The following is a 27,549-nucleotide window of genomic DNA, read 5'->3' on the forward strand; positions in this document are numbered from 1 at the left end:
TTTATCCCCTCCCCCCCAAAAAAGCAGACTGGCAAAAGCTGAAAACAGGTACAATATATGTCACAGAGAAAGATGTGGGGAAACGTGCAATTCTGTATATTGCTGGTGGGAATGTGAACTGGTACTTCCTTCTTAGGGAAGTGAACTGTCACTATCTATTAAACTTTAAAATGTAGAGTCTTTGATCTAAAAATATCACTTTGGAGCAGCTATCATATAAAAAAAATTACCAGTGCATAAGAATATAAAGATGTTGACTGTATTATATTACTTCTGGTGATGGCAAAAAACAAAACATACTAGTTTGAGTATCCATCAACAGGAAAAATGTTACACAAGTCGGGTGTATATATGTCCCCACGATGGAATAATATGGACTTTATTAAAAAGATTACATTAGATGTATAGCTACTAACCTGGAGAGATATCCAGGATGGATTGAGAAAAGCAACTGGTAAATTAATATGAACAAGAGAACTAACTATTCTATAAACACACATACAAACAAAACAAGTAACTGGGAAAACTCTCGACGAGTGTGTATGTTATGAAAAAAAGAGGTGGGAGTCTACAACTGGCCTCCTCATCTTTTATGGCCAATGGGCATGTAATAGAGTGGCACCATGAACAATAATTCTGAACCAATATTGGTGAGGAGGGGTATCTGGTCATCCTCTCTGGAAACAACCCCAGAGGGGTTGCTGGGCAGGAATGGGGGGCTATTACTGATATTTTTCTTGATATATTTTCATACTTTTTCACTGGTTATGGTGAAATGCATTACTTTTTTAATCTGTGAACATGTTTTTTGGTAAAGACAGCAGATGTAAAAAGCTGCAGAACAGTGTATTAAACTTCCGTTCTGACGCACTTGGAGAGTCATATCCCGTATCCCCTCTAGACCACTGTCTCTCGTCTGTTACAGCATAATTTTCTAAGAAATAGAATTCTTAACTAAAGAACACATGGGTAGACACCACATGGGTAGCATGGATAGACACCACACAGAGTAAAAGTGAAACTGGTGTGATTGTTACACTTGGTGAATGGCACCAGCTAGGTATTTGCCATTGACACCACAGCTCAAATGATAAATCAGCTGTACTCACGATGAATCTTGGATCTGATGAAGTGTTTCGAAGTCTTACTTTGCCTGATTCCCATAGTACCGTAGGCGGAGAGGTCATGAATTCTTTACCAACTTGTCAGTGTTTCTAATTCTGGAGAGCAATTCTATCAGCCCCTGAATGTCACCTGAATGCAAGGCTGAAGCCACTCATGCAGAGATAAGCCAGTGGGCAAGCTGACAAGATCAGAAAAAGCCACAAAGAACAGAGATGTGTGCACGCAAAGTGGCTCTGCTCTTTTAAAACCATATGAGATTAAGACAACAGGTGGGTACCCAGCCGACTTCCAGAAACAGGAATTGGATCTCCTCATTCCTTGGATCTAAACAGCAACAGACATATGGATGCACGTACACACGGGGTATCATGAATGCTATCTTGCTAGTTTTGCTCCATGCAACATCTGTGGCCAAGATGGAAAACATCTGAACAGGTGCAACAAAGGGCATCTGACATTCCTGAGTTCAGAGCCATGGATTTCTTAGAATGAGGCAGTTCTCTCTTGACAAGTGGGAACTCCTCTTTTCCCTATCTCCCTGGTCAGCATTTCAAGTTCACAGCTGAGGACGTCCCCAGAGGCAAGAGATTGGTTAAGGGACTCAGGGAATATTACGAGGTGAACAAAAAGATAAAACCATTTACCATCTACAGAGAGTCAAGGCTGGTCTACTGTCTAAATTCTCGACTGTTCTGACTCCATTCTGTGGGACTCAGATGCCTTACAAAAGCTTCACAGAGACACTGAGGCCATTTCTTCTGTGCCTGCCATGCAGGAACCCTGGTGCTAACCCACTGCTGCACTCCCTACTCATTGAGGCCGCCTCCAAGCCCCAATTCTTAAGGCTCATCCCAGCCTCTGGAGATGCTAGTGAGCAAGCTTGGTGACATTCAGCTCATCCAGAGCTCACGCTTAGGGTTTTAGTCCAACACCAGTGAAGAAAGAAGGACTCTTTCAGTGCCACCCCTCCCCATTTGTCCCGGTAAAGAGAAGCAAAGAGGTGGGGGGTACCCTGCAAATCTCCACTCTGTTGGCAGCCTCTTCCATTTCTTCCCTGAGGGCATCGGCTTTGGCACCCGCAGGTTGTAAGCCACTGGACAAACCTGAAGATTTGGAAGTCTGCTGCCACCTGATGGAAAACAGGAGGAAAAGAAGAGAGGCGTGAGACAGGTAGAGAGCCCCCGGAGCACCGTGGGAACAGGAACGGGGGTTACAAACATTGTCCAGGGGGAAGGAGGGCAGCTGTGGCTGGACGCAGGGGCTCAGCTGTCCCTTGGGATGGAGCAGGCATCCCCCCAGCTTGCCATCAACATTCCCTGACCGTCCCGTGGGCTCTGAGTCTAGAGACGCTCGCCAATCTGGCTGAATCCAACCATGGGTACCAGCTGAGAGGAGCAGAAGAGAATGTAAATTAATCTGAAAACTCCAAAAATAATCTCCACTGGCCAGCACAAAAAGCCTCCTATCAACATTCAGATACTGCATTTATCTTATTTCCTTCAACTCTGCATGGAGAACACCGGTCATTGGAAGATGCTGCTCTGGAAAGTTCCATGGAGAAGTACAAATGCAGGGATCCACAATAGGTTCTGGTTACATGGAGTCTGTAAATTCGACGGCTCATGGGGGCCGTGGAGTAAGAGCACTGAGTCAAATGGGTCATTATCTTAAAAACTAGTCTACCCAGGGTCCCTGGGTGGCTCAGTGGTTGAGCATCTGCCTTTGGCTCAGGTCATGATTCCCCCTAGGATCGAGTCCTACATTGGGCTCCCCACAGGGAGCCTGCTTCTCCCTCTGCCTGTGTCTCTGCCTCTCTCTGTGTCTCTCATGAATAAATAAATAAAATCTTTAAAAAAAAAACTAGTCAATCCTTTATTTCTTACTTGTAACTGGGATATGAGATGCACAAACACTTCATGGCCCTAAGAAAAACAATAGTGTCACCAGGGTGACAAAGGGCAGCTAAAGCTAACACCTGATTCCTGACTGCAGGCTCTGGAAGTCAGGAGGGACACTGAAGGGAAGTGGAAGGGGACCCTGGTGCAGGTGCTGCCCTACCTCAATTGATAAAAGAAGCTGCGAACTGTCATGTGAACCCTCCTGATGAGGGTTTGCTATTAGCAAAAAAAGAACAAAATAAAGGATTCTGTGTTACTTAAAAAATATATGTTCACAGTGGCAGAGGGTGGGCACCTGGGTGGTTCAGTCGGGTACACTTCAGACTCTTGATTTCGGCTCAGGTCATGATCTCGGGGTCATGAGACTGAACCCCCCAACCCCCTCGCCCCACCCACAGGATCAAGCTTTGCACTCAGCAGGAGTCTGCTTGAGATTCTCTCTTTCCCTCTGCTTCTACTTATACTCACTTTCTCAAAAAAATAAAATATTTTTAAAAAATGCATTCACAGGAAAATTGCTTAAAAAGGCTTTGGGATGTCATGCTGGCTTGAAGGTCCAGAGATGGACACACAAGTTTTGGGAACTATTCCTCATCCGAGAGAAGAATTCAGGGCAAATTAGCAAGGAACTATTCTATTCAAAGATGCTGGACACTCTAAACTCACAGATATGGATTAGCAAAAATTCCTGGGTAGTTCTTTCTCATAATGGTTTGCCAGTCAAAAATGATATACTTAATAAACCTCGCAGGTTTAGCCATTTGAAACAAAGTATTAAAGTGTTGTGAAGACTTTGTGTGTGTGTGTGTGTGTGTGTGTGTGTGTCAAATAAAACAGAAGATGCCATGGCTGTAATTTAGATTGCTGATAATGAACATGGTAGATTATGAGATTAAGCTCAGGGGCGCCTAGCTGGCTCAATTCATAGAGCATGGGGCTCTTGATCTCAGGGTCACGAGTTTAGGCCCCACGTTGGGCATGGAACCTACTTAAAAACAAATAACAAATTAAAAAAAAACATTTAAAGCTATAACCACCATGTAGCTCATACTACCTGAAGAAAAAACAAGGAACCAACATATATGTGAAAAAAATAAAGTGACCACAGATGCTGATTTTTATGGCTTCGAAGATCTGGGCTTGATTTAAAACAAAACAAAACAAAACAAAAAAAACCACGGATATACTTAAAATGTGTCTATTAAGACATCTTCCCAAGTTATTCTTTTCTTTCCTATTTCCCTCTATTTCCCCCCACCCCCTGAATTCTACTCCTTAGATAATACCTTGGTAGTTTAAAAACAGGTTTTTCCTCTCCCTTTAAAGGGAACTTTTTTTTGCAATAGAGAAGTAACCTACTTTGAGATTACAAAATAGTGATGAGATGCAAAATGAGATCATGGAAATCAAACAGTAAAATAGCAAGGAAAATATGGAAAAATGTGTATGGATAGTAATCTGCTGAGAAAAGAGACCTCCTTAATCATGAATTTCAAGGTATGGTGGCCTTGTCAGACATCTATTCTACAAATAAATGCAAGGATTTTCCTGTTCCGTCAAGAGAAGAAAGAGGGATTCCTCACTAAGATGTCTGAGCTTTAAAATTTGCAGAACAGAAACTTCTGGGCATGAAGGAGGGCATGGAATGTAAGGAGCACTGGGTACTTTGTGCAACTGATGAATAACTAAACTCTATCTTTGAAATTTGTAAATAGTCTATGTTAATTAATTGAATTCACATAAAACAAAATAGTACAATAAAATAAAACGAAGAAGAAAGTTCAGCTCTGATGTGACATCATCATTTGCAGGGAAAGTTGCCATTGCTACAGGACCTGGGGGACGTGGAGATGGAATACCACCTTTAATAAAGGAGAGAAAAGGGCCAGAAGTAAGGGTATGGAATTTTAGGGATCAGGAAAAGGGTCAAGAGGGCAAATGCAAGAGGAGTTCAGGGCAACAGGAAGTCGAAAAGAAGAATTTTTGGAAGGCAAACAGGAAGGTTCCTTTAGAGGGACATTTATTATTTCATCTGTCCAGTCTCCTTCCCTTTGTCATTGGCATCCTCTGATCTGTGAGGCCTTGCCCTACTCATACTCGGATGTGTGGGCAAAAGGGAGCTGCTCGGTTGGGTTTTTGTTGTTGTTGTCATCGTCATCATTGTTTAAGATTTATTTATTTGACAGAGACAGAGAGCAGAGTAAGGGCCAGAGGGAGGGAATATCTAAGCAGACTCCTGCTGAGTGCAGAGCCTGATGCGGGGGCTTGATCTCATGACCCATGAAAGATCAGGACCTGAGCTGAAAGCAAGAGTCAGACACTTCACCGACTGAGCCACCCAGGCGCCCTGGGAAGCTGACAGTTTTGCATAATCCTCACCTATGAGCAGATCAGGTGAGGGTCCCTGATGCAAACCAAGCCCATGCTCATCCTTCATCACCTTGACCAACGTACAGGCCAAGGAAGTGGCATGGAAGCAAAATCAAGGTACACGGACCCTCTCCTCTGTACTTTCAGAATCAGAACATAAGGAATAGGTGTTGTGCTGGGGAGCTATGAGCCCAAGGGACCATGAAGACACTGGATCTAAGATGTCTGTATGCAGAGAGGCAGGAGGTGGAGAACGGCTTGTGACCCAACAAGATTCTGCTGTCCGTCCCAGAGGTACTTAAATCTGCCACATTTCCAGAATTCACTCCTAATAAGCTACTTCTTTAATTCCACGAGCTGCCCAGTATCCATCCCCAAGTGCTCCCATTTTATTAAATCAGTTCACCTGCTTCCAAAGAAAGCAGGTGTCTTAATCTGCTCAGGCTGCCATCACAATATACCATAGACTGGGTGGCTTTAAGCAATAGAAATTCGTTTTCTCACAGTTCTGGAGGCTGGAAGCCCCAGATTGAGGTTCTGGCAGGGTTTGGGTCTGGTGGAGGCTCTCTTGCTGCCTCCTCACTTGTCCTCACATGGTCTTTCCTCCAAGCGACTATGCAAAGAGAAAGAAATCACTCTCTTCCTCTTATTCTAAGGCCACCAATCCAATTGGATCAAGGCCCTACCCTTATGACCTGACTTAACCTTGATTACTTCCTAAAGGCCCTACCTCCAAATATAGTCACATTAGGGGTGAGGGCTTCCACCTGTCAATTTGGGGAGAAAGGGCGAAATTTAGTTCACAGCTATTCAGCAGAAACGTGAAGTATCCTGGACCCAGAAGGGTTGATCTTGAGATATATGCTCAGAAAAAAAGAGAGGCAGACTTTGGGAAGGAAGGGGGCTCCTTCTGTAACCACTCCCAAACCAAACCTATCACAGAAAAGACATTTGTGCTATAACAGAAAGGAGGGAAACTGAGTGGAGGAAAAATTAGAGAGGAAGACAAACCATAAGAGACTCCTAACTCTGGGAAACAAAGGATTATGGAAGGGGGGAAGGTGAGGGGGTGGGGGTGGGTGATGGGCACTAAGGAGGGCACTTGATGGCATGAGCACTGGGTGTTATACTGTATGTTGGCAAATTGAATTTAAATAAAAAAATTTAAAAATAAAAGACTTTTGTGTATCATTCAGTTCAATTCAATTCAATTCACAATCTTTAATTCAGCATAAAGCTTGAGTTTTCCTTCAGCCTCCTTATCTATTATTTCTCAGCTTTTAAGCTTTGGTCTTGTCTGAGGATATTAAGGCTGGTATAATTGGCTTTTCAAGCAGGCAAGCCAGATTTACTCAAATAGAAGCAAATATTACACCTTGGATTCAGACCTAATTAAATATTGGATTAATGATCTGATTTGACAGCATCCACCCAAGTTGTAGTAGAATTCAAAGATCCAGTCATAATGATCAAAAGCATGTCTCCACCTGGGATACGCCATTTAGTTCTGGAGAGGGTGACTCGTGGAGGGCAAAAAAGGACGAAGGAAACATTTGGTGATCCCACAAAGAACACACACTAACGTGTGCTGACTGACCACAATGGGAAGTGGGGTGGCGGTGCTGGGTAGGGAGAGCTCAACTGTTCCAAAAGAGCAGCTGATGATCCTTGCTATTCAATAGCACAGCAGTTGGTCTTACAGTCTCTGCTGTATCTCGAGATACAGTCCTCATGTTAGCTGGAGGGGGAAGGGTTAGGGGAAAGGCAGGAAATTGGGGTGGGATGGCTTCTGAAAAGACAAAGGTTGTCAAGGGTCTCAGCTGAAGTTTAGGAGCATCAAAATCTGGGCAGAGATTTCCTTGCCAAATCCCAACATACAAGAGATGATAAGCTGAGAACGCAGAAGAATTCATTAAAATCATGGAAGACACGTTTGGAATGATGCTTCTCTATGGTTTGGAATCCATACGCCACTTAGTGTCACCATTAAAAATGCACCACATGACTAGATGGATCATGACTCCTGCCTACTTTCCCTCTCATAAGGAGACTGAACAGGGGCACCTGTGTGGCTCAGTGGTTGAGGTTCTGCCTTCAGCTCAAGTCGTGATCTCGGGGTCCTGGGATTGAGTCCCACATGGGGCTCTCCACAGGGAGCGTGCTTCTCCCTCTGCCTATGTCTCTGCCTCTCTGTGTCTCTCATGAACAAATAAATAAAATCTTTAAAAAAAAAAGGGGGGGGGGAGGAGACTGAACAAAAATAGGTACATAGAGGTGGCAACAACAAGCCCTGATGCTAGCATCTGGCCTTCTGACCAGAAGCTCTGTTGCTGGAAATTCAGGTTTCCCTTACAGAGGCAGAGCGATCTCAGAGCTAAGAACCAGGTCCCCATGGTGAAGGAAATCACTCTACAAACCCAAGAGCAAGGTGACCACCACCATCCTAACAGTGGGACAATCAGCAGGTCTTTACTCTTCATGTGACTCCGCAGATGTGGGCCTTGAATGCTGACATCATGGAAGGCAACTAGACGTGGTCCGAGGGTGCCACAGTCAGCGATACCAAATCCCCACGCCCCATGAAACCTGCTCTGTCTTCCTCCACAGGTGCTAAGGAGAGAGCTTCAGTCCTGAGTCAGAACTCTGACACGTTCCCTCCTCCTCTTCCTCCTTCACAGAAGGAGATGAGCTTCGGGATCACAGCCCTCCTTCCATAGGCAACAGGATGTAAAATCCATCCTGTTCACTTTGATGTGTACCTGGCATTTACAGCAAAGGGTAGTGCTTTTCACCTTAGAGTAGGGCTCTAAGATTCTTTAAATGGATTCATTTTGAGGAAGCGAATCAACTTTTTGTAAGAGGTGTGGGTTCAGATGTCCAAAAGTACTAGGGCAGATCGAATTTCCACAAAATTAACTAAAGAAATCTTTGTTTTTCTGTTGACCTAACCTGTTCTATTCCCGGTCTTGGGGGAAGTGCCCTATACTTCATATCAGTCCAGATGCAGAATTCCAGTTAGTTAAGGCCCAACTAGTTAAGGCAGCAGCTTCTTTTTGTAAAGCGCTTGGGAAGTACTGTGACGAATGTGATCTCAACTGACACTCAAGAAAACCTCCTCACGTCCACCCACCAATGGCGCTACTACTTGTGTGCAGGTGACTGAACTGAGACTCTCAGAGGTTGACTTGACAAAGCTCACAGGTCTAGGAAACAGGTGACCTGGATCTCACCACCTTTCCTTCTGACTCCCAGTTCAGGACTCTACCTTATATCTCTCAGCCCCAATACATCCCTATACTCTGACTTTATTACTTATCCTCAGGAAAATTAAAAAGCAGTAAGGAGAGGATTAAGATCGATGTGCAAAGAGCCTGTGGTAAAACCAAAATGTTCCTTCCATATTCTTATTCAGGAACCTGCATTCCTTCACTTTGCACACCCCGCTGCAGAATTTAGAAAGTTATATATGCACCATGAGGACATGTGGCGGTCAGAGTCAATGGCATCTCAGTGCCTCTGGCGACCCCCTTGCTGTAACAGGTACTTTCTGGAGGCTTCACAAAGAGAGCAGCATAGCTAGAATGCTGCTTCCCTCATAAAGGTCTCAGGCTCAGAGAGCGGCTACAGAAAGGGGAGAGATACATCACTGGCTTCAGGTAAAGGTGGGCAGACCCCAGAATCAGAAAATTGCCCCCTTCTTATAGACCCAACACCCCACCCACCATGTCTCTTTGATCTCAGCTCCTACCATGTCCCCTGTTGGTTCCTACCCTAGCCATGCTGCCTTGGTGCTGGACCCTGAATATAGCAGCCTGATCCCACCCCCGCCCCCCACACACACACACATGCCATGGGCCTTTGCATGTGCTGTTCCTGCTATCATGGAGAGTTCTGCACTTGAACTCTGCATGGCTGCCTCCTCGTCATTTAGGTCTCAGATCATGTGTCATCTCTAAGAAGCCTTCTCTGTTTTAACCTACCTAATATTGTTGCTTCCCTTTCTCCATGAATGTCTTCCAAAACTGCACCATGCTACCTTCTTTACAGGACTTACGGCTGCCTGAAATCGCCACGGGTTCACTTGGCCTAGGGTCTCCCATCTCCCGCACTGGGCTACATGTAGTCCCCTTGAGAACAGGGACCGCCCCCCCTCCCCCACCTCTGGCTCACGACTCTTACCTCCAGTGCCTGGTACTTTGGGGGTATTAAGAGAAACTTAGTGAATAAAAACACACTCAACAAATGCCCCTCCCCACGACCTGCATTTCCCCCCCCCCCCCCCACCAAATACGATCACTATTCCTTCCAAGAAGGCAAGAGGAAAGCAAAGAAACCCTTCTGTACCTTGTTCGTGAAGAATCCATGTCCAGCACCAACTTGGCTAAATGTTTCCTCTGCTTCTGAATGTTTGGGATTTCCACCTGTGGTTACAGGACAGAGTCAAATCCAGATAAATTCTTAAGGACTACTGACAGCCATCCAACAAGTATGCTGGAGGCTTCCGAGTCCTTATTTCCAGAGGAAACCCTCAAGTCTTTGGCCTGAACTAACCTCTGCTCTTTCTTCGCTGGATGCCTGCCAGGCCTCCCCCATCAGCCAGACCCTGTTTTGGGCTCTGCACTCCTCTGCTCCCTAATGCCTGGCCTCATTCTTGCTCCCACCTCAGCCAGCAAATACAAGCCCCATCCCAGCTCTGCCCACAACACTAGGGCCACAAGTGGGGAGAAAAGCAGAAAGGACTGACACACAGACCTAATTCAAAACATACAGCAGCGGGATGATGGGGCCTAGTCTCAGGAGACCTGAGACCCGATGGGGAATGCAATCAGGATGTATTTTTATCGAAATAAAGTAAGACTTTTTTTTCCAAAATAAATACCAAATAAACATTTCCATGGCTCTGCTCAGTTATGACAAGTTCTTCCACAGTGGCTGTATGTGGATGCTCTTTTTATATTTTTATTTCTAAAAATGACTTCCCTGAACATCCCAGTGTGGGATTTTTGTGTCCAGGCTCAGCCCAAGCAGGGCAGGAAGTGAGAACTTAAAAGGGAACACTGGCTGTATGCTAAAACCAAAATCATCTCAGGGCACGGCTTTTATATAGAAGGAAAAAGCATGAGGAAGATCTTCTGAGTGGGGGTGAATAATGTTGTAGAGGGTAACAATTTCTGACAAGGAAGAGAAAAAGTGGCTCCTCCAGTCATTGGAGAGCCCAGAAGCAAAGCTTGGAGGGTCACCCAGACATCTGGTTGGTAACCAGCAAGTCTCAGCACCCAAGTCAAACACATCCCTTGGGTTTGCGTCAGGCTTTGCCTGGGGCCCCAGACCACCTTTAGGAAGAGCAAAGGGGCTCTCATGCATGCTCTTGGCTGGGCAATGGCCAGGACGGCATCTGAGAAGTCTAGAACTGATCGCTGCCAAACCATCATAAATAGAATTTTCTCCTTGAACACCTTTAGGCACCTTGGTTAATTATTTGCCCATACATCTTATCATAGAAATTGCACCAGGGGATGTAGAAGTGCTGGGGGCAGTCTAGGAAGGAATCCAGACATGGTCTAGGGCCATGCTGTCCAATATGATAGCCTCTAGCTCCCTGTGGCTACCCCATTTTAAATTCGAATAAAAAACATTAAATAAAACTTAAAATTGGGTTCCTCAGTCACACTAACCACATTTCTAGAGCTTAACAACCACAGGTAGCTAGTGGCTAGCAAACTGTGCGGATGCTGAGCATCTTCATCACTGCAGGCTGTTCTACGGGACAGCACTGGAGAGGTCTTACATGATCGATTCAAGGCAACTGGCAGGAGGTCCAGGGTTCAAGGTAAATAAAATCCCCAAACCATTTCCATTCTTAACTTGACAAAATTTCACTTGGTTGAAGCTAGCCAGATCGTCACATCGACATCAAGGTGAATTTGTAATAACATAGTTTTATTCGGTATCCTTTAAGAATCAAAGGTGAGGGGGGATTAAGAGTACGCTTGTTGTGTCGTGTTGAGCACTGAGTAATGTACGGGGCTGCTGAATGACTATATTATACACATGAAACATAATGTGTTACACTGGATTCAACATAAAAAATTTTTTTAAATAAAAAAATAATACAGTAAAAAATAATAAAATTGAATTAAAATAAAGAGAAAGGATCCATGTACACATAAGCTGCAAGAGGCCCTACAGAGAGGCCCTTCTGAGGAGAGGCTACTGTTCATTTCACGGATGACCAGAAACAGGGGCAGGGCAGGGGTGGTATAGCATGCAGACCCTGGGGGAGAAGGAGGCACAGCAGCTTTGCATCGAACCGCCCCCCTTGCCAAGTGCCAACAGAAAAGAGTGTGGGTGACAGAAGGAGCTGGCAAGCAGTGAGGGGGGCTGCCCATCGGGGGATCCCAACCATGCACATCATTACTGCACATGGGCAGTAATGATTCCTAATGAGAAGCAGTGTCACAGGCCAGGGTTGTCTCATCCCTGCGGCTTACCTCAGCCAGCAAAAACAGGGGTTCAATCACGTCTCTCTCCACCTGCAACTCAAAGTGGATCAGCTCCTGGGCCAGCTTGTCCTCTGTCTCTCCGCAGAGCTTCAGCATCTTCCTGCAACAGGAGGGGAAAAGCCACGCTGAAAACCCCTCAGAGCAAGAGGTCACCGGCATCCACAGTCCCCGGCTGGGGAAGCTTTCAGGAGACAGTGTTCCTAAACTGGCCCATTGCCGTGGCATCCCATTACCCAACTTGTTTTGTTCATTCTGATTTCCGAAATTAAACATTTTTTAAATGATGTGAAGGACCTACTGGGAAGGGAATGTGTAAGGGATTATGAGAGGTGTGGGGAGAACAGACTCCTACTTGCTGAATCTACAAGCCCCTAAGACCCAATGCTTCGATTGCCTCCTGAGTGCTAGAAAATTAGCAATAACAGACACACAAACATCTCTCAACTCATCCCAAAAACTCAATCAGGAGGCTCTCACAGAAAAAAAGATAACTCCTCCTCCTGGGCCATGGCAACTTACCTTGTATAGAATGAACAATTATCCAGTGGAAAACTGGAGTGGAAAAACCATTACGAAAGTGTATTTGTAATAAGCAAATAACAGAAGACCTGAATGTGTAGAAAGCTCTGCCATATTCTGAGACGAGAGGATGCATCATTTCAAAGACGTTAAACCCCCAAGTGGGTACATGGGTATACAAGCAGCCCTCCTTTTGCATGGTACCAGGCTAACCGAAACTCATGTAAAAGGTTTTTACAAATCAATAAAAAGTAACTGTCACTGTAATTCCAAAGCCTTTCCTATTCTTGTGTGTACACTTTTACAATCTATATAAGTGTTCACATCCAACAGGTAATACCGATACTCAACGTTCACATCAGTGGATTTTCACTGAATCTATCCTACTGCTGGCTTTTTCCATGCATCATTATCTTTGGGGCTTATGCATCTCAATACACACAAGGTTAAACCATTTTGGTGTAGGGAAGTCCATTCCACCATTTATTAAGCCTTCTGCTCATCACCAAGGCCCTTACGTCCAGGGCCGTGGTCCATGTGTGTACGGTCTGTCTGCATGTGAGAATTTTTCTGTGCAAAGGAGATGAGATATGCATCCCCTGAACCTTACTACATACTTGTTCTCCAAAGCAAAACCCAGCTTTGCTCTCAGCAGCACAGACTAGAGTTTCTAATGCTCCATGCTCTTGCCAACCTCACTACTGGTAAGGTATTTAATTTCTGCCACACTGGCGGATGCAAAATATTACCTCATCCTGGATTTAATTTGCATGTCTTGGCTACTGGTGAGACTGAATGTCTTTTCGTGTTTCAGGCCATTTCACGATCCCTCCTCCATGATGTGCTTGGTCACATTTTTTTGACTCTTTTTGAACCAGGATCTCTCTATTTGAATTTACTTGTTGGGAGTTCTTTACATGTACTTAAAAATATGTGTGTACATGGAGACGGGATTCAAATTCTTTTTCCAATTTTCTACAAATGTCAACTTCCAGGTTGTGGGCTTATCTTTGTTCTTTTGAAATGGTGTCTTTTATCTGATTCATCTATTACTTACCTCCATGCTCCTGATGCTACTTGTTAATCTCTGCCTTTTTTTTTTAATTTTTAGCATTAGCTATTGACTACCAACTAAGGAAATAAGAATTTACCTATCTTTACACCTGCCCTCCCTGCATTTATTTATATCTTTAGTATTTGCACTACATTTTGACCCCATGTGCTATTCAGAGTTAGGCTGGTCAGATATTGTGATCACCTATCTTTCCCACACATTTGTCCTCTCTGGTTAATAACTGCCTTGCTTTGGTTAGCTTGTTTAATTATCTATAGACCTGACTGCACCCCAAATCCTCTGCCACTATTTTGTATTAAGGATACTGAACCACATTTGCTGTGAATGAATTCCATCCTGAATTCTTCTCTCCTGGATGCGTGTCGATCTGAACGACTTTTCCTTTGATCCCTTGGCACAGTCATCTTCCTGTACACTTCCTTCCCCATTTCCTGGGATTTTCTCTTCCTCTGTCCTATACTGGATAGATCTTATTTCCTATATCCTGTGTCTACCTCTTTCTTGGTCACTCCACTGTGAAGCACATCTTGCTTTAGCTGCCTGCATGATGCCAATTTTTGACACTCTGCATGTCATGACATTCCCCTCTACCCACACATTGATTGATAGCTAAGCAGGATATTTAATTCTACACTGATCACATTAGCCAGAGAAGGTGGGTCTTACTTTCCTATGGGGCGCAAGAGTGGAGGGGAGAGATGAAGAGTCTCAGCATCCAGTAGGCATTAGTCACGTTAATGCATGATACCCTTACACAGTGTCCAGAGTCTGGGGACGCTTTGCTTTATGCTCTCCAGAGAAAAAAAGCTCCAGACTTTTATGCTGGGTTGGGGTTGAGGGCATGAGGGTCTCCCAGAACTGGGAATAAGAGCTGGGTTTGAGGGGTGCCTGGGTGATGCAGTGGCTTAAATGTCTGCCTTCAGCTCACATCACAATCTCAGGGTCCTGAGATCAAGCCCCACATTGGGATCCCTGATCAGTGGAGAGCCTGCTTCTCTCTCTCCCTCTCCCTTTTTCTCTGTCAAATAAATAAATAAATAAATAAATAAATAAATAAATAAATAAATAAATAAATAAATAAAATCTTTAAAACAAAACAGAGCTGGATTTGAGCTATCCAAGTGGTTCTGGACTAGCTTGTGACACACATTCATAACTTCGATCACCTCACAGTCCCCAAAGACCCACTCGCTCTTCTAGAGATCCCTGATGCCACCAACCTTGGCCTGCAAGCATTTCCAGGATGTAAATGATGTTGGCTGTCTGCATATCCTACTTCTGGCTCCAGAGTCCCACTTTCTGAGACCAGCTATGTCAGTTACCTATCATAAGCTTCACAGCTCACAAAATTCTGCTTTCTCTCCTGTTTTCATGCCTTTCTGGGTTTACGTCTTTCAAGGGAAAAACATTCCCTTTATCATAGTGGATTTTGGAAGGGAACAAAATTATTTTTTTTAAGATTTTTATTTATTTGAGATAGAAACAGAGAAAGAGTACAAGCAGGAGGAGAGGAAGAGGGAGAAGCAGACTCCCCATGAGCAGGGAGCCCGTTGTGGGGCTTGATTCCATGATTCGGAGATTGTGATCTGAATGAAGGCAGATGCTCAACAGACTGAGCCACCCAGGTGCCCAGAAGGGAACAAAATTAGATACTTGTGCTCAGTCTGTCATCTTTACCTGGGTGTCCTTCATCCCTTCACCTTTAGCCTTCCTGTGTGTCACTATGTTTTAGGTGAGTCCCACAACCAGCGAGCATGTTTCTCTGCCCGTGATTATTTTATGAGCAGTCAAGTTTGCTCCATCCTTTACAACTGCAGACATAGAGCAGTAATTGTTCCTACCTTACACCTTCATTTTGTTTTCTCTTTGCTTGCTTTTTGCTCTTTCAGTCCCAAGGGTTTTTTTTTTTCCTATGTTATTTATTTCTCTTTTCATCCTTTTACTAGTTTCGAAGTGCTGCATTCTATCCCTTCTGTGGTTGCTCTTGCTTCTCTTCAACCCACACTTTTACACAAAAACACACCTTTATCTTTCTTTCCAAAAGCAAAGAACCTGAAACACCGATCCCCTTCCCAACACTATTATTTCCCAGTATTTGTTTTGCTTTGCTTTAAAGTCTTTCCAAATTCATGTTTTAATTCAATGCTTATTTATATTTCTTTACATCAATGGGTAGCAGACTATGCCATCCCCAAAGAGCCACTTTGGCATAAGGATTATTTTGAGCTGAAGGCAATCGAGAAGAAGCAGATACAGGAAGCAGATACTCCCCTCACCCTAAACGCAGGACCCAGGCTGTAAAGCTGGTCCTCGTGCCCTCTCTACCAGGAAGGACAGAAGTCAATCACCAGACAACCCTAGAGCCTCCTCCACCAGAGGGCATCACAGGAACCTACCTAATAAACTTGACGAATGAGCCTTCACTTCCATTTGCTCCCCCATATATCTACCTTCCCACAATCTGCCACCCTAGGAACTCGCATTTCTTCTCGTTTGCCTTGTCACTTCCCTCAAAATTATTGCTCTTTTGTACAAAGTGGTACATAAGCCCAAACTCCAAACAGCCTCTGAGTTACTCATCACCAAGTTCCATCTTGTGTATGCACTGCACCTGTTAATAAAATGTGTGTGCTTTCCTCTGTTGATCTGTTTTGTCAATTTAATTTGCAGGGCCCCACTCAAAGAACCTCAGATGGGTAGGGACAAAGAGAATTTTCACACCCAACACCGTGTTCACTTAACTTTTTTATGCTCCCTGGCTACTTGCATTTCATTCCTTCCTTCTGGACATAACCTGTTTCACACACCTTAACTAAAGTTCTTTCAGTGAGAATATGCAAGTAGTAACTTTACCTCTTTGCCTGCAATATCTTTATGTTTCCTTTATTCTTAAATCACGGCTTAGTTCATCGTAGAATCTAGGTTTCATATATTTTCACTCAATACTTAAAGAGATTGCTCCACTACTGCCTGCCATTGATTTTGGTTGATGAATGGTCTGCTCTCAATTGAACTGCTCTTTAAAAAAAATAAAAGAGTAAGATTTACTGGGATGCCTGGATGGTGCAGTGAGTTGAGTGTCTGACTCTTGGTTTGGGCTCAGGTCGTGATCTGGGGGTCATGAGATGGACCTACTGCCCCCCTCTGCTCCCCCCTGAAATAAACCATAAAAAAAATTAAAATAAACCTGAGAGTGGGAGCAAGAGGGACAGAGAGGGAGAGTCCTAAGCAGAGAGCCCAATGTGGGGCTCGATCTCATGACCCCGAGATCACAACCTGACCAGAAGTCATGAGCCAGATGCTCAACTCACTGCACCATCCAGCAGTCCCCCAAATTGCTCTTTTATATGTAATCTTTTCCTCTGCTTGATTTTAAATTTCTCTGTTTTTTTTTTTAAATAATCAATCTGTAGTCCTATTATTGTGTGTCCAGGCATAGATTTCTTTTTGCTCACCTCAATCAGCACTTTTTGTGCTTCTTCAATCTAAACGTTCATTTTTTTTTCAAGTCTCGACTGTAACTTCTCCTTTTCCTCATTCCCTTCTTTAGGAACAACCCCCGGGAATGATTTACATTCTATCATCCATGCTTCTCTGTCTCAGGATGCTACCTCCCTGTCTCTTACATGTCACTCTGCTCATCCTAGGTGGCAACATCATGTCTGTTTGCAAGCTCACAGATTCTTTATGCACAATTTCAATTTATCTGAAGTGTGTGTGTGTGTGTCTGTCTGTCTGTCTTTAATTTCCTATGCTGCATCTTCCATCGCCGTGACTTTTTTCCTAACTGAAAGCCTGGATGCCCCCTGCCCCTTCCTCTCCACCCCTCTGGCCACCATTAGTTTGTTCTCTGTATTCACAGATCTGTTTCTGCTTTTTTTGTTCATTTTTTTTTTTCAGAATCCACATATAAGTGAAATCATATGGTATTTGTCTTTCTCTGATTTGTTTCACTTAGCATAATACCCTGTGAGTCCATTTACTGTCCCAAGTGGCAAGATCTCATTCTTTTTATGGCTGAGTACTATTCCATTATATATAAAAACTCATATATACACAGACAGACACACATGTACCCCTTATCTTCTTTATCCATTCATTTATCAGTAAATGGACACTGAGGCTGTTTCCATAACTTTTGCTATAATAAATAATTTTTCAAGCATATATGCAGGAGTGCATATATGCTTTTGAATTAGTGTTTTCATTTTTTTTTGGGGGGGGGTAAATACCCAGTAATGCAATTGCTGGATCATATGGTAATTCTATTTTTAACTTTTTGAGGAACCTCTGTACTGTTTTCCACAGAGGCTGCACCTGCTTGCATTCCCACCAATGGTCCACGAGTATCCTTTTTCTCCACATTCTCACCAATTGCTTGTCTTATGGCTTTAAATTATAGTAAGTATGACTTGAATTTTAAAAAGTTCTATTTGGGGCAGCCCTGGTGGCTCAGTGGTTTAGTGCCGCCTTCAGCCTGGGGCGTGATCCTGGGGACTCGAGATCGAGTCCCACATCGGGCTCCCTGCATGGAGCCTGCTTCTGCCTCTGCCTGTGTCTCTGCCCCTCTCTCTCACCGTGTCTGTCATGAATAAATAAATAAAATCTTTAAAAAAAAAAAGTTCTATTTGGTTTTTCTTTGATTTCATTGTTTATTTTTTTCCCTATCATTTGATTCTTTTGTCAAGGATTATTTTGTTTTTACTCTTAAATTCAGGTCTGTAATTGACATATGACATTGTAGTAGTTTCAAGTGTACAACGTAATAATTCAAATTCATATATATTATGAAGTGAGCACCACGATATATGCCTAGTTAACATATGTCACCATATATAGTTACAACACGAATTTTTTTCCCTTAAAAATATGGAGTGTTGGGGCACCTGGGTGGCTCGGTGGTTGAGCATGCTCGGTGAGGGCGTGATCCCAAGGTCCTAGGATCGAGTCTTGCATCAGGCTCCCTGCAGAGAGCCTGCTTCTCCCTCTGCCTGTGTCTCTGGTTCCCTCTCTGTCTCTCTCATGAACAAATGAATAAAATCTTTAAAAAATATATATATATGGAGTGTTTCACACACTGGCCTGTCACCCACGTTCAGGGGCCAGGCTAATGCCTACTATTCCAATTTTAGCATATGTCCTGCTAAAGCCAGCACCGCTCTTACTTAATTTTTAAATTTCATTTAAGCATAGCTATTTCATACATATTGATATCTATTATTTCCTATTTTCTTTCATATTATGATATCATTTTTAGTTCCTAGGGTACTGCTTCTCCTGCTGATCCTGCCTGCTGATCCTCCCTCACGACGATTCTATTTTTAGTTTGTTTTTATTGTGAGCTAACGCTGGGCCAGGGTTGTTCTGGGAATCCTATAATTTTTGACATCTGACAGGAGAGGTTTCTCATTTGCTTCTGCTGGAGCCCTGGGGATTTCATTTGTCCTTGAACAGTTTATTGTGTTTATTATGCTAATTCTCCCCCCCCCCCCCCCCCCCCCCGCTGGGGGAGTTGCCTCCCTACACAGCCAGTAGGACTTTGGCACCTGGGGATTTTGATTTTTCTCACCAGCAAACCTTTTCTTCTTCCCACCCAAGCCCCAGCCAGACTTCAAATGTCCTTGGTGCATCCCTGAGAAGTTCTGGCCCCCTTCTCAGGGATGGGGGCTTACCTAGATTTGGCGCAAACCCACGCACGGTGTCACCTACCCAAGAAGTGTGTCATCTCCCAGGATAGCTGACCCCTCCATCAAACACTGAGCCAGTGTTGTCAAAGGCAACTTTTTCTGAAAAGGAAAAAAACAAAACAACATTGTCATGAAAACTATTTCGACAGCCACCTGCTACCCTAAAACAGCAAAAAAATCAAGTATCTGCCTAGATACTGTATTAGCTAAGACATAGACTGACCTTAAAGTATGTTCAAAACCTAAACATTCATAGCATACAAGGACAGATTAGACTCAAGAGAGGTCAAAATTCAGAAAATCCAAAACCAAATTATATGTGCCAATTTGGGAAATAAGGTTTACAGGCTGCATTTTAAAATAAAGTGGAATGGGGCATCTGGGCGGCTCAGTTGATTAAGCATCTGACTCTTAATCTCAGCTCAGGTCTGGATCTCGGGGTGGTAAGTTCAAGCCCCATGCAGGGCATGGAACCTACTTAAAAATAAAATAAAGTGGGACAGTAGCAAGGAAAAAATAAAAAAAGACAAGATTTCAAAATTACGTTAACAAAGAATTGAACAATGCTTTACTTTCCAAAAGTCAATCTTTCGGGAGAAATGCCTTAGCCTTATTTTTATAAACAATCCAGCTTATCATCGAGAGAGAAGAGATAGTGTTCACATACAATAACAATGCAAAGTAAGCATTAAAAAAAAAGGCATGCTCTAAAGGAAGATATAAAATGGCTGACAAGCACGGGAAAAGACACTTAACCTCATTAGTTATGATTTGGAAATCCAAGCCACAGTGAGATACCACCTCACACCCACTAGGATGGCAACAGGAATAATAATAATCAGAAAATAAGTATTGCCGAGTGCACGGACTATTGGTGGGCACGTGGAGAAACCAGGATCTTCATGTGGTGATGGTGGAAATGTTTAAAATAGGGCAGTGCTGTGTGCTACAGTTTGGCAGTATTTCAATAAATTAAACAAAATTACCATATGGCTCAGCAAGTCCACTCAATCCCACTCAAAATAATTGAAAACAGATGGCCAAACAAAAACATGTGCATGCACATGAACGGCAGCCAAAAGGTGCAAAGAGCTCAAGTGTCCATCACAACAGCCAAAACGTGCAAACAGCTCAAGTTTCCATCAACTGACGGAAATGGATCGATAACAAGAGGCATATGCATACAGTGGAATATTATTTGGCCATAAAAAGTAAGGGAGTGCTCACACAAACTACGACATGGATGAACCTTGAAAATACCATGTTAAGTGAAAGAAGCCAGGCACACAGGGCATGTACCATATGATTCTATTTATAGGAAATAACCAAAATAGGCAAATCCACAGTCTACATGTAGCAGGGCCCATTCCCTCCTTACTAAGTACTGACAAGCCTTCTCCCTACTGAGCCTAACTACAATACCATACACAGAGCTTTTCCACTGGACTACACATAGCCCAGAGCCTCCTGTGTTACCACACAAAGATCTTCTGCTACTCTCATGGGGCATATAGTCTACGTGCAGAGAAACAAATAATAAACAAGCAAATTATAATGGGGATCGTTTCAATTGGAAGTGGTATGGACAACAGAAAGCAGGACAATGGGGAGTAGGCTGCAGCAAGGTGTGGGGCCCCAGTGAGAGACTTCTAGAGGGGTAACATTTAGGATGCAACCCAAGTAGGAGAAAGAGTCAGCCATGGCTCAAAAAGATTTGAGAAAGAATAATCCAGGTAGAGGGAACTGCATGTGCAAAGGCCCTGAAGCAGAACTATCGTGGCTGGCCTAAGGTCCTCAAGGAGGTCAACGCAGCTGGAGCACAGTGACTGACAGGGAATGAGTGGAGCCTAAGGCAGAGGCCAGATGGTAGAAGGCCTTGTCTGCCAGAGGCAGGCACTAGGGTCTCATCCTCTGGGCATCTGGTGATCGCTGGAGGGCTTAGGATGAGCACGATCAGATGAAAATAACTCAGTCTGAGAAAGACACGACTAAATGGCCTGTCAACAGGATTAAAGGGGAAATCAAGTTTTTAGGGGCAAGGGGGAAAAAAAAAGACAAGATTTCAAGCTCATGTTAATCAAGATTTGAATAATGCTTTAATTTCCAAAAGTCAATCTTCCACTTCAAATTAGGAATCGGCTTTGAATACCTCCCAGAGATCTGCATGCTCTAAGGTATCTCCAGGGAAGACGTGGGAGGGAGGTTGGCCCCCAAGAGTGATTTGGAGGTTCCAGGAAGCTCATGTGGTTCCAGGGAAAGAGAGCCTGAGACACCTGTGGGGATAAGGCCCTTCACTGGGTCTAACATGTTTTCCCCTCCCTGCGCTTAGCCATGTCCCCTCCAGTGAAGTCAGATGCCTTTCCCTCAAGGGATCAACTCATTACTCATCACTTCAAATAAAGTGGGACAGTCTTCTTGGTAAAAACTACACCATGCAACTCAGTACTAATGCATCCAAATTTAAACGTCACGTTCTAGTTGTCCTACATAAGCCACCCTGTCCACATTTCTGGAGACTTCAAGGTGCAGTAGTAAACAGTATGTGATGAGAGTGGGTACTCCCACGTTGTCTTTTTTAAAAAGTTAAAAAGCTTTTTAAAGCACATTTTTTTTTAAAGTATCTAATGTGGTTAAAAAAGAAAAGAGTTTGGCAGGTATTAATGATATATGCTTGCAGAGGAACCATGCCTTAAGGTATGAGTTCTTAATCAGGAGTGATTCTGCCCTCTTGGGAACTTTGGCAATGTATGGAGGTATTTTTAACTTGTCACAACATGGGGAACATGACTGGTATCTAATGGAGAGAGGCCAGGGACACAGCTAAACATTCTGTTATGCACAGGACAGTCCTCTGAAATAATTACCAGTCCAAAACATCAAGAGTGCTGAGGTTGAGAGACCTGGTTTAAAGAGAAAGGTCTTCAATATGGAAACTTCTAAAATATCCCAATAATGAACTAGTGAAGATTCACTGCCTTAAATGTCAGATAGAACATGATACCATCACGGTATGGGTCAGCTCACACAAAGAGATCATTTTGGTTTGTGCTGGGCATCCCAAGTCCTGCGACTCCTGCCTTTAGGGCAGGGCCTCAGCTGTTCAGAATCCTTCTTTAAAATTTGACAAGGAAACAGAATTGGAAGGACCATACCTAGAACAGACTAAAGGGGACTTCCAATAGCCTAAGTTGACATCTTTTGGGTAAATATATCTACTGGTTGATGACTCGAGTTTTTCTAAATATGGTCAAAGATGAGCTCAAGTAGTCCTGTTAATAGGTGGAGCAGGGAAACTGTGCCTGTGGGTGGCTAAGGCCTGAGGGTCAAGATCAAGAGAACAAAAACAGCTGCTGAGGACTGCAAGGCTAGCCAGTGTTGGAGAAGGATGGTGGGGACAGCCAAATGTCTGTTCTGTAAACTTCACACTAGAAAAAGCAGCCCGAAGTGCAGGACTTTATTATTTTCCACTCATTATCTTCCACTCATCTAGTCACTTAACACTCTCACTAATGACTCTGAGATGCTTTCAGGTGGCAAAGAGGGTAACATTCAGTGGCAAAGTATCACAAAATGAGTTCTCCTGTTTCAATGCTCTTGTAAGTCTTATGATTTGAACACGGAGAATATCCTTTCTCTCACTTGTTCTGTGTCCTAGCTAGTTAGCTACCTGTTAGAGGACACCCTGAGAGCATGTGATCTTTAAGTGAGCTGGACTTAGGCAATCATTGGTTCCTTGCCCTCTTACCTTGTCCTTAGAACATTCATTCTACTTGCCTTGCCAAAGCTAGAAGCTGCCCTATGGACACCAGCCCTCGGAGAGTAAGGTGCTGGTGAGACCACCTGGACAGTATATGTGACCAAACCCAGTTAAGGACCCCCCAGTTTTTTTTTAAAGATTTTATTTATTTATTCATGAGATACAGAGAGAGAGAGAGAGAGAGAGAGAGAGAGAGAGGGGCAGAGACACAGGCAGAAGGAGAAGCAGGCTCCATGCAGGGAACCCGATGTGGGACTCAATCCTGGGTCTCCAGGATCATGCTCTGGGCTGAAGGCAGTGCTAAACTGCTGAGCCACCCAGGCTGCCCAGTTGAGGTCTCTTTATAAACTTCTAAGACTTGGCGAGTGGGTGTGATGACCTACCAATCTTGTGACCACCCAAGATGAACCTCATATATAAGCTCCTTTGCTTCTTAAACCTGCCACCTACCAAACCTGGAGTGGTCTGTCTCTTCTGGCGGTCTCTCCTTGCCCTGTGTACAAAGGCCAGTTTGGGAGACAACACTCTAATGGATTAATTTTTGACCAGGAAATACATGCATATGGCCCAAAACTCAAAAGTTACTAGAAAGTTTACAGCAACAAGTGTTCCTCCCACTCTTGACTTGTCTCTTGGATACCTAGACCAGACACCATGAGGGTGACTATCTTTTGTGTATCCTTCCATAAATACTCTAAGTGGATCCAATTATACATATGTGTACATCTGTTTTTAGTGGCTACTTTTCTCCCCACAAATGTTAGCATAGCACCACTCTGTGCCTTTCTTTCCTTTTTGTTTAGAGATACTGCTTTTATCATTTCCCATCATGACAGAGCTGTTCCATTCTTCTTTTTTTTTAATGGCTACATAGGTCACAGAACAAAGATGACAAAATTTATTTGAATAAGTCCTCAACTGATGGTGGAACTGTCACAACCCCGGGCCTGTGCTCGTAGCACAGGTGGCTCTCAAGAGGAAGAATCCCCTCTGGGACAGAGGCTGGGGGTGCATTTGTGTGCTGGGATTCCAAGGACAGGAGTGAAGGGGGTTAATTGGACAAAACCTTGGTGGAAATTAATGATTTGTTTTTATTTGTATAGATGCTTTTGAAATCAAAGAATGAGAAGGAAGTTGGCAAACAGAGGAAGGAAGAAATGAATCCAAAGTAGTATACCTTCATGTCAGAAAGGGAATAGTGACAGTCTGTAATCAAAGATGGCAGAAGAGGGGGCACCTGGGTGGCTCAGTGATTGAGCCTTTAACTCAGGTCATGATCCCAGCATCCTGGGATCGAGTCCACATTGGGCTCCCCGCAGGGAGCCTGCTTCTCCCTCTGCCTGTGTCTCTGCCTCTGCCTCTCATGAATAAATAAAATCGTTAGGAAAAAAAAAGATAGAAGTTAATGAACTGTAATCCTCAACAGACTACAAATTACTTCTATTTCTAAAGAGATTTCTCTGAGACTAAAGAAAAATTGAAGGCTCAGTAGATGGCAGGCACATGACTGCCTATACCCGAGGTGTTATCTGCTTTCTCCCCACCTTCATGGAAAAAGATATTGAGTCTCTTCATGTGAAGGATGTAAAGAAGGATTAAACTGCCCAAAGATCTACAAAAGGAGCTGAAATTGGTCTCCCTCCATGAACAAGGATCTAGGCTGAGAGCCACCCGATGTTTGGGGAGATAGTAATGCCTGGGTAAAAAGACCTAACTTAGCAAGCTTCAATCAGGCCAGCGATTTTTCAGATCAAAGAGAAGGTATTAAAAATAATCTTTCCCCTGATTCTAGAGTACTGAATTAAGGTTGGGGAAGACAGAATGTTCCAGGGTTTGGAAGTTGTCAATCTGACTTTTCTGAGATTGACTGTTCTCTCTAAAATATCTCGGGCACAAGTAACACAGTTTGTAGGATGACTCAGAGACAAAAAGTCTGATCCTAATATCCACTCTGTTTCCCCAACAGGCGCACACAGCTCCCATACCTTCTCATTCTGAAAACTGCTATCTACTCTCTTCTAATTCTGAACCCAGGCAAGTAGCTCTCTTGTGATTCACTCCCCAGAAGACACAGCCCAGACGTGCTGCTCAAGGCTCAGTAGTTCCCAATGGTCATCTCAGCTGAATGGTGGAGCCATAACAGGTTCTACTTCTTTAATATTTACTTACGTTAAGCAATGTGCTAGGCGTTTACATGGACTACCTCACCCAACTCTCAAACAACCTCACTGGGTAGGAATTCATTACTGTTATTACTGTTTCCCAAATGAAGACACAAGGGCCTACAGGACTAGCAGACTTGCCCAAGGTCAGGTATTATCAGGAAGCAGGGCAGCTGGGCTTCAATCTTAGGCAGTCAGCCTTCCAGAGCTTAAATGTGGAATCATCATGCTAAATTGCTTCTGTAGAGAACAGGAAAGATTCAAAGTGGCTTGCTGACACATTAGGCAGGTTCTGTGCCTAAAATACTCATGGGCCATCCATTCATGACACAAATGTATTTTTAGCACTGCCTACCCTGTGGCAGGCCCTGTTCTAGGCATTAAAAATACAGCCTTGATGGAGAGACAAGATCCCTGCTCCCATGGAACTCACTCAGCAGTGACGAGGAAAAGGTCACAATGATTTCAGTTCATGATACACACTCTGAAAAAATAAAAGGGAGTGATGTAATTGGGGGGAGGAATGGAACAGACACATTACATGGAAAAGGAAGCCATCTGGAGAAAAGGAAGCTGGTTATTGGAAGTGAAAAAGTTGCAGGCATGTCCATGTTCCGTGAGGTCAGTGCTTGGAGACAGTGATGACAGGGGGTGGGAGCAAGAGCTGAGCTCAGAGATGAAGGTGAAGGCACATTGTTAGGGTCTGAGGGTCAGAGTAAGGGGCTGAAATTTTACTCTACAATGGGAATCCTTTGGTGGGATTTAAGCAGGATGGTGGCAACATCTGATCTCTGGTGTAGAGAATGGATTATGAAAGGGACACGGTCATGGTAGAGTAGAAGACCTGCCAGGAATGGCCCTGTTTGGGCCAGAGATGATGCTTGTATAGACTAGGGTGAAATACTGAAGCCAATGGAAATTGGAGTAAGACATTCTCATTTGGGACATTCTCAAAGTCTGGGTGTGGAATAAAACAAATACAGGGTGATGTCTGGGAGTCAGAAGTAAGAAGGAAGTGGATTTCTGGTACGATCATGACTGTTCCATCTTCTTTGCTAGATCTTCCTCCCGCTTAAATGTTGCAGGTCGGGACGCCTGGGTGGCTCAGTGGTTGACTCTGCCTTTGGCTCAGGGTGTGATCCAGTGGTCCCCAGATCGAGTTCCACGTTCGGCTCCCTGCATGAAGCCTACTTCTCCCTCTGCCTCTCTCTGTATGTCTCTCATGAATAAATAAATGAAATTCTTAAAAAAAATAGATAAATAAAAAATAAAATAAAATGCTGTAGGTCCTGGGGTTCTTGATTCAAGGGCCATTTGTCTCCTTAGGTGATCTCATCAAATCTTATAGAGTCAAGATTCGTGCAACCCAGAGACCCTGAAAGCCCTCTCCACTCCTAAAACCCCCACATCCACTCAAGTCCAAGAGGCTCTACATCATGTATCTGCCGCTTCTGACGATTTCTCTCCATCTTCCCTGATCCCAGAACATCTTGCCTCTCACCTAGATCGCTTCCATATTTGTCTCTAATTTCCACCACAGCCTCTGCCCCCACTTATCCATTTTTCACACAATTGCCAATAAATCAGATCATGCCCCTCATGATTAAAACACTGGCTCCCATGGCTCTTAGGAATGAAGTCCAAATCTTTCCCATGCCCTTTAAGGTGTGATGAGGTCCCCACGCCGTCCATCTCCATCTTCAGCCCTCCTCATCACTGTCCATACTCCAGTCACTGGCCACCTTCGGGTTTCTCAAAGATGCCCCTGACTCCCTCCTGTCTCTGAAAATTCTGCCCATGTCACCCCATGTCCCAGAAACACCTGTTCACCCCTTCTGATGCCATTACTTCCTGCTGTCCTTAGAGGCCACTTCCTCACAGAAACCTTCTATTGTTTAATTCCCAGTGAGTGCTTCTTCTGAGTCCTGAAACCTTATCTGAGGAACTAATGACTCCATGGACCGGCTGCTTCCCTGTACGGACAACTGTGAGCTTCCAGAGGATGGGGATCCTTCTGGGTTTGTGGAGCACTTGGCAGGTACATGGGCTCACATGGCGGATATGGCACTTTCCAAGCATTTATCAAGGAGGTGGAGGAGGACTCCCGCTAACAGTGTATTTGCTGCATGTGACTCCCCAACAAGAAACGCCAAGGATGGTGAAACACCAAACATTTTCCTTATATGGACAGTCTTAAAACCGATGAATTAACCAGTGATTAGCCTGGACTACAGGAAGCAAAATGGAAACCTAGTTCATATCCTTTCTATTCTCCATCCCACGTAAGGAATCCAGTTTAACTCAGTGCTCACCAAATGATCCTGCTCTGGTCACTCAGGTAGTGGCAACAAAACTTAGAGTCTCTGTCGGCTCCCATGTGACAGTCAGCCCCAGCTTTTAGAGCCAAACTTTTAGAGGCATAGGATAAAAGCTTTGGTGTTGGAAACTGCACT

The 27,549-nt window shown here is 44.0% G+C and overlaps 1 protein-coding gene and 1 long non-coding RNA gene across 5 annotated transcripts in view; one reads left to right on the top strand and one right to left on the bottom strand.

The window, feature by feature from the left end:
* The window catches only part of ARHGAP44 (Rho GTPase activating protein 44), a 171,369-nt gene that overhangs the window by 46,428 nt on the left and 97,392 nt on the right, over positions 1 to 27,549 (bottom strand). For 3 of the 4 annotated variants that reach the window (XM_072821073.1, XM_072821070.1, XM_072821071.1), the window contains exons 4-7: positions 19,200 to 19,276; positions 11,885 to 11,996; positions 9,738 to 9,814; positions 2,137 to 2,254 (exon numbers count right to left, since the gene is read on the bottom strand). In XM_072821073.1, coding sequence (XP_072677174.1) covers positions 2,137 to 2,254; positions 9,738 to 9,814; positions 11,885 to 11,996; positions 19,200 to 19,276 — 384 coding nt within the window. Of the gene's footprint in view, positions 1 to 2,136; positions 2,255 to 9,737; positions 9,815 to 11,884; positions 11,997 to 19,162; positions 19,277 to 27,549 lie in introns of those variants that run through there. The other variant, XM_072821072.1, reaches the window with a different exon arrangement.
* LOC140624957 (uncharacterized) lies at positions 25,479 to 26,369 on the top strand. The gene is made up of 2 exons (XR_012024377.1): positions 25,479 to 25,717; positions 26,182 to 26,369. It is a non-coding gene; the product is annotated as an uncharacterized lncRNA (long non-coding RNA).

This window comes from Canis lupus, chromosome 3 (genome assembly GCF_048164855.1).
Source record: "Canis lupus baileyi chromosome 3, mCanLup2.hap1, whole genome shotgun sequence".
NCBI lineage: Eukaryota > Metazoa > Chordata > Mammalia > Carnivora > Canidae > Canis > Canis lupus.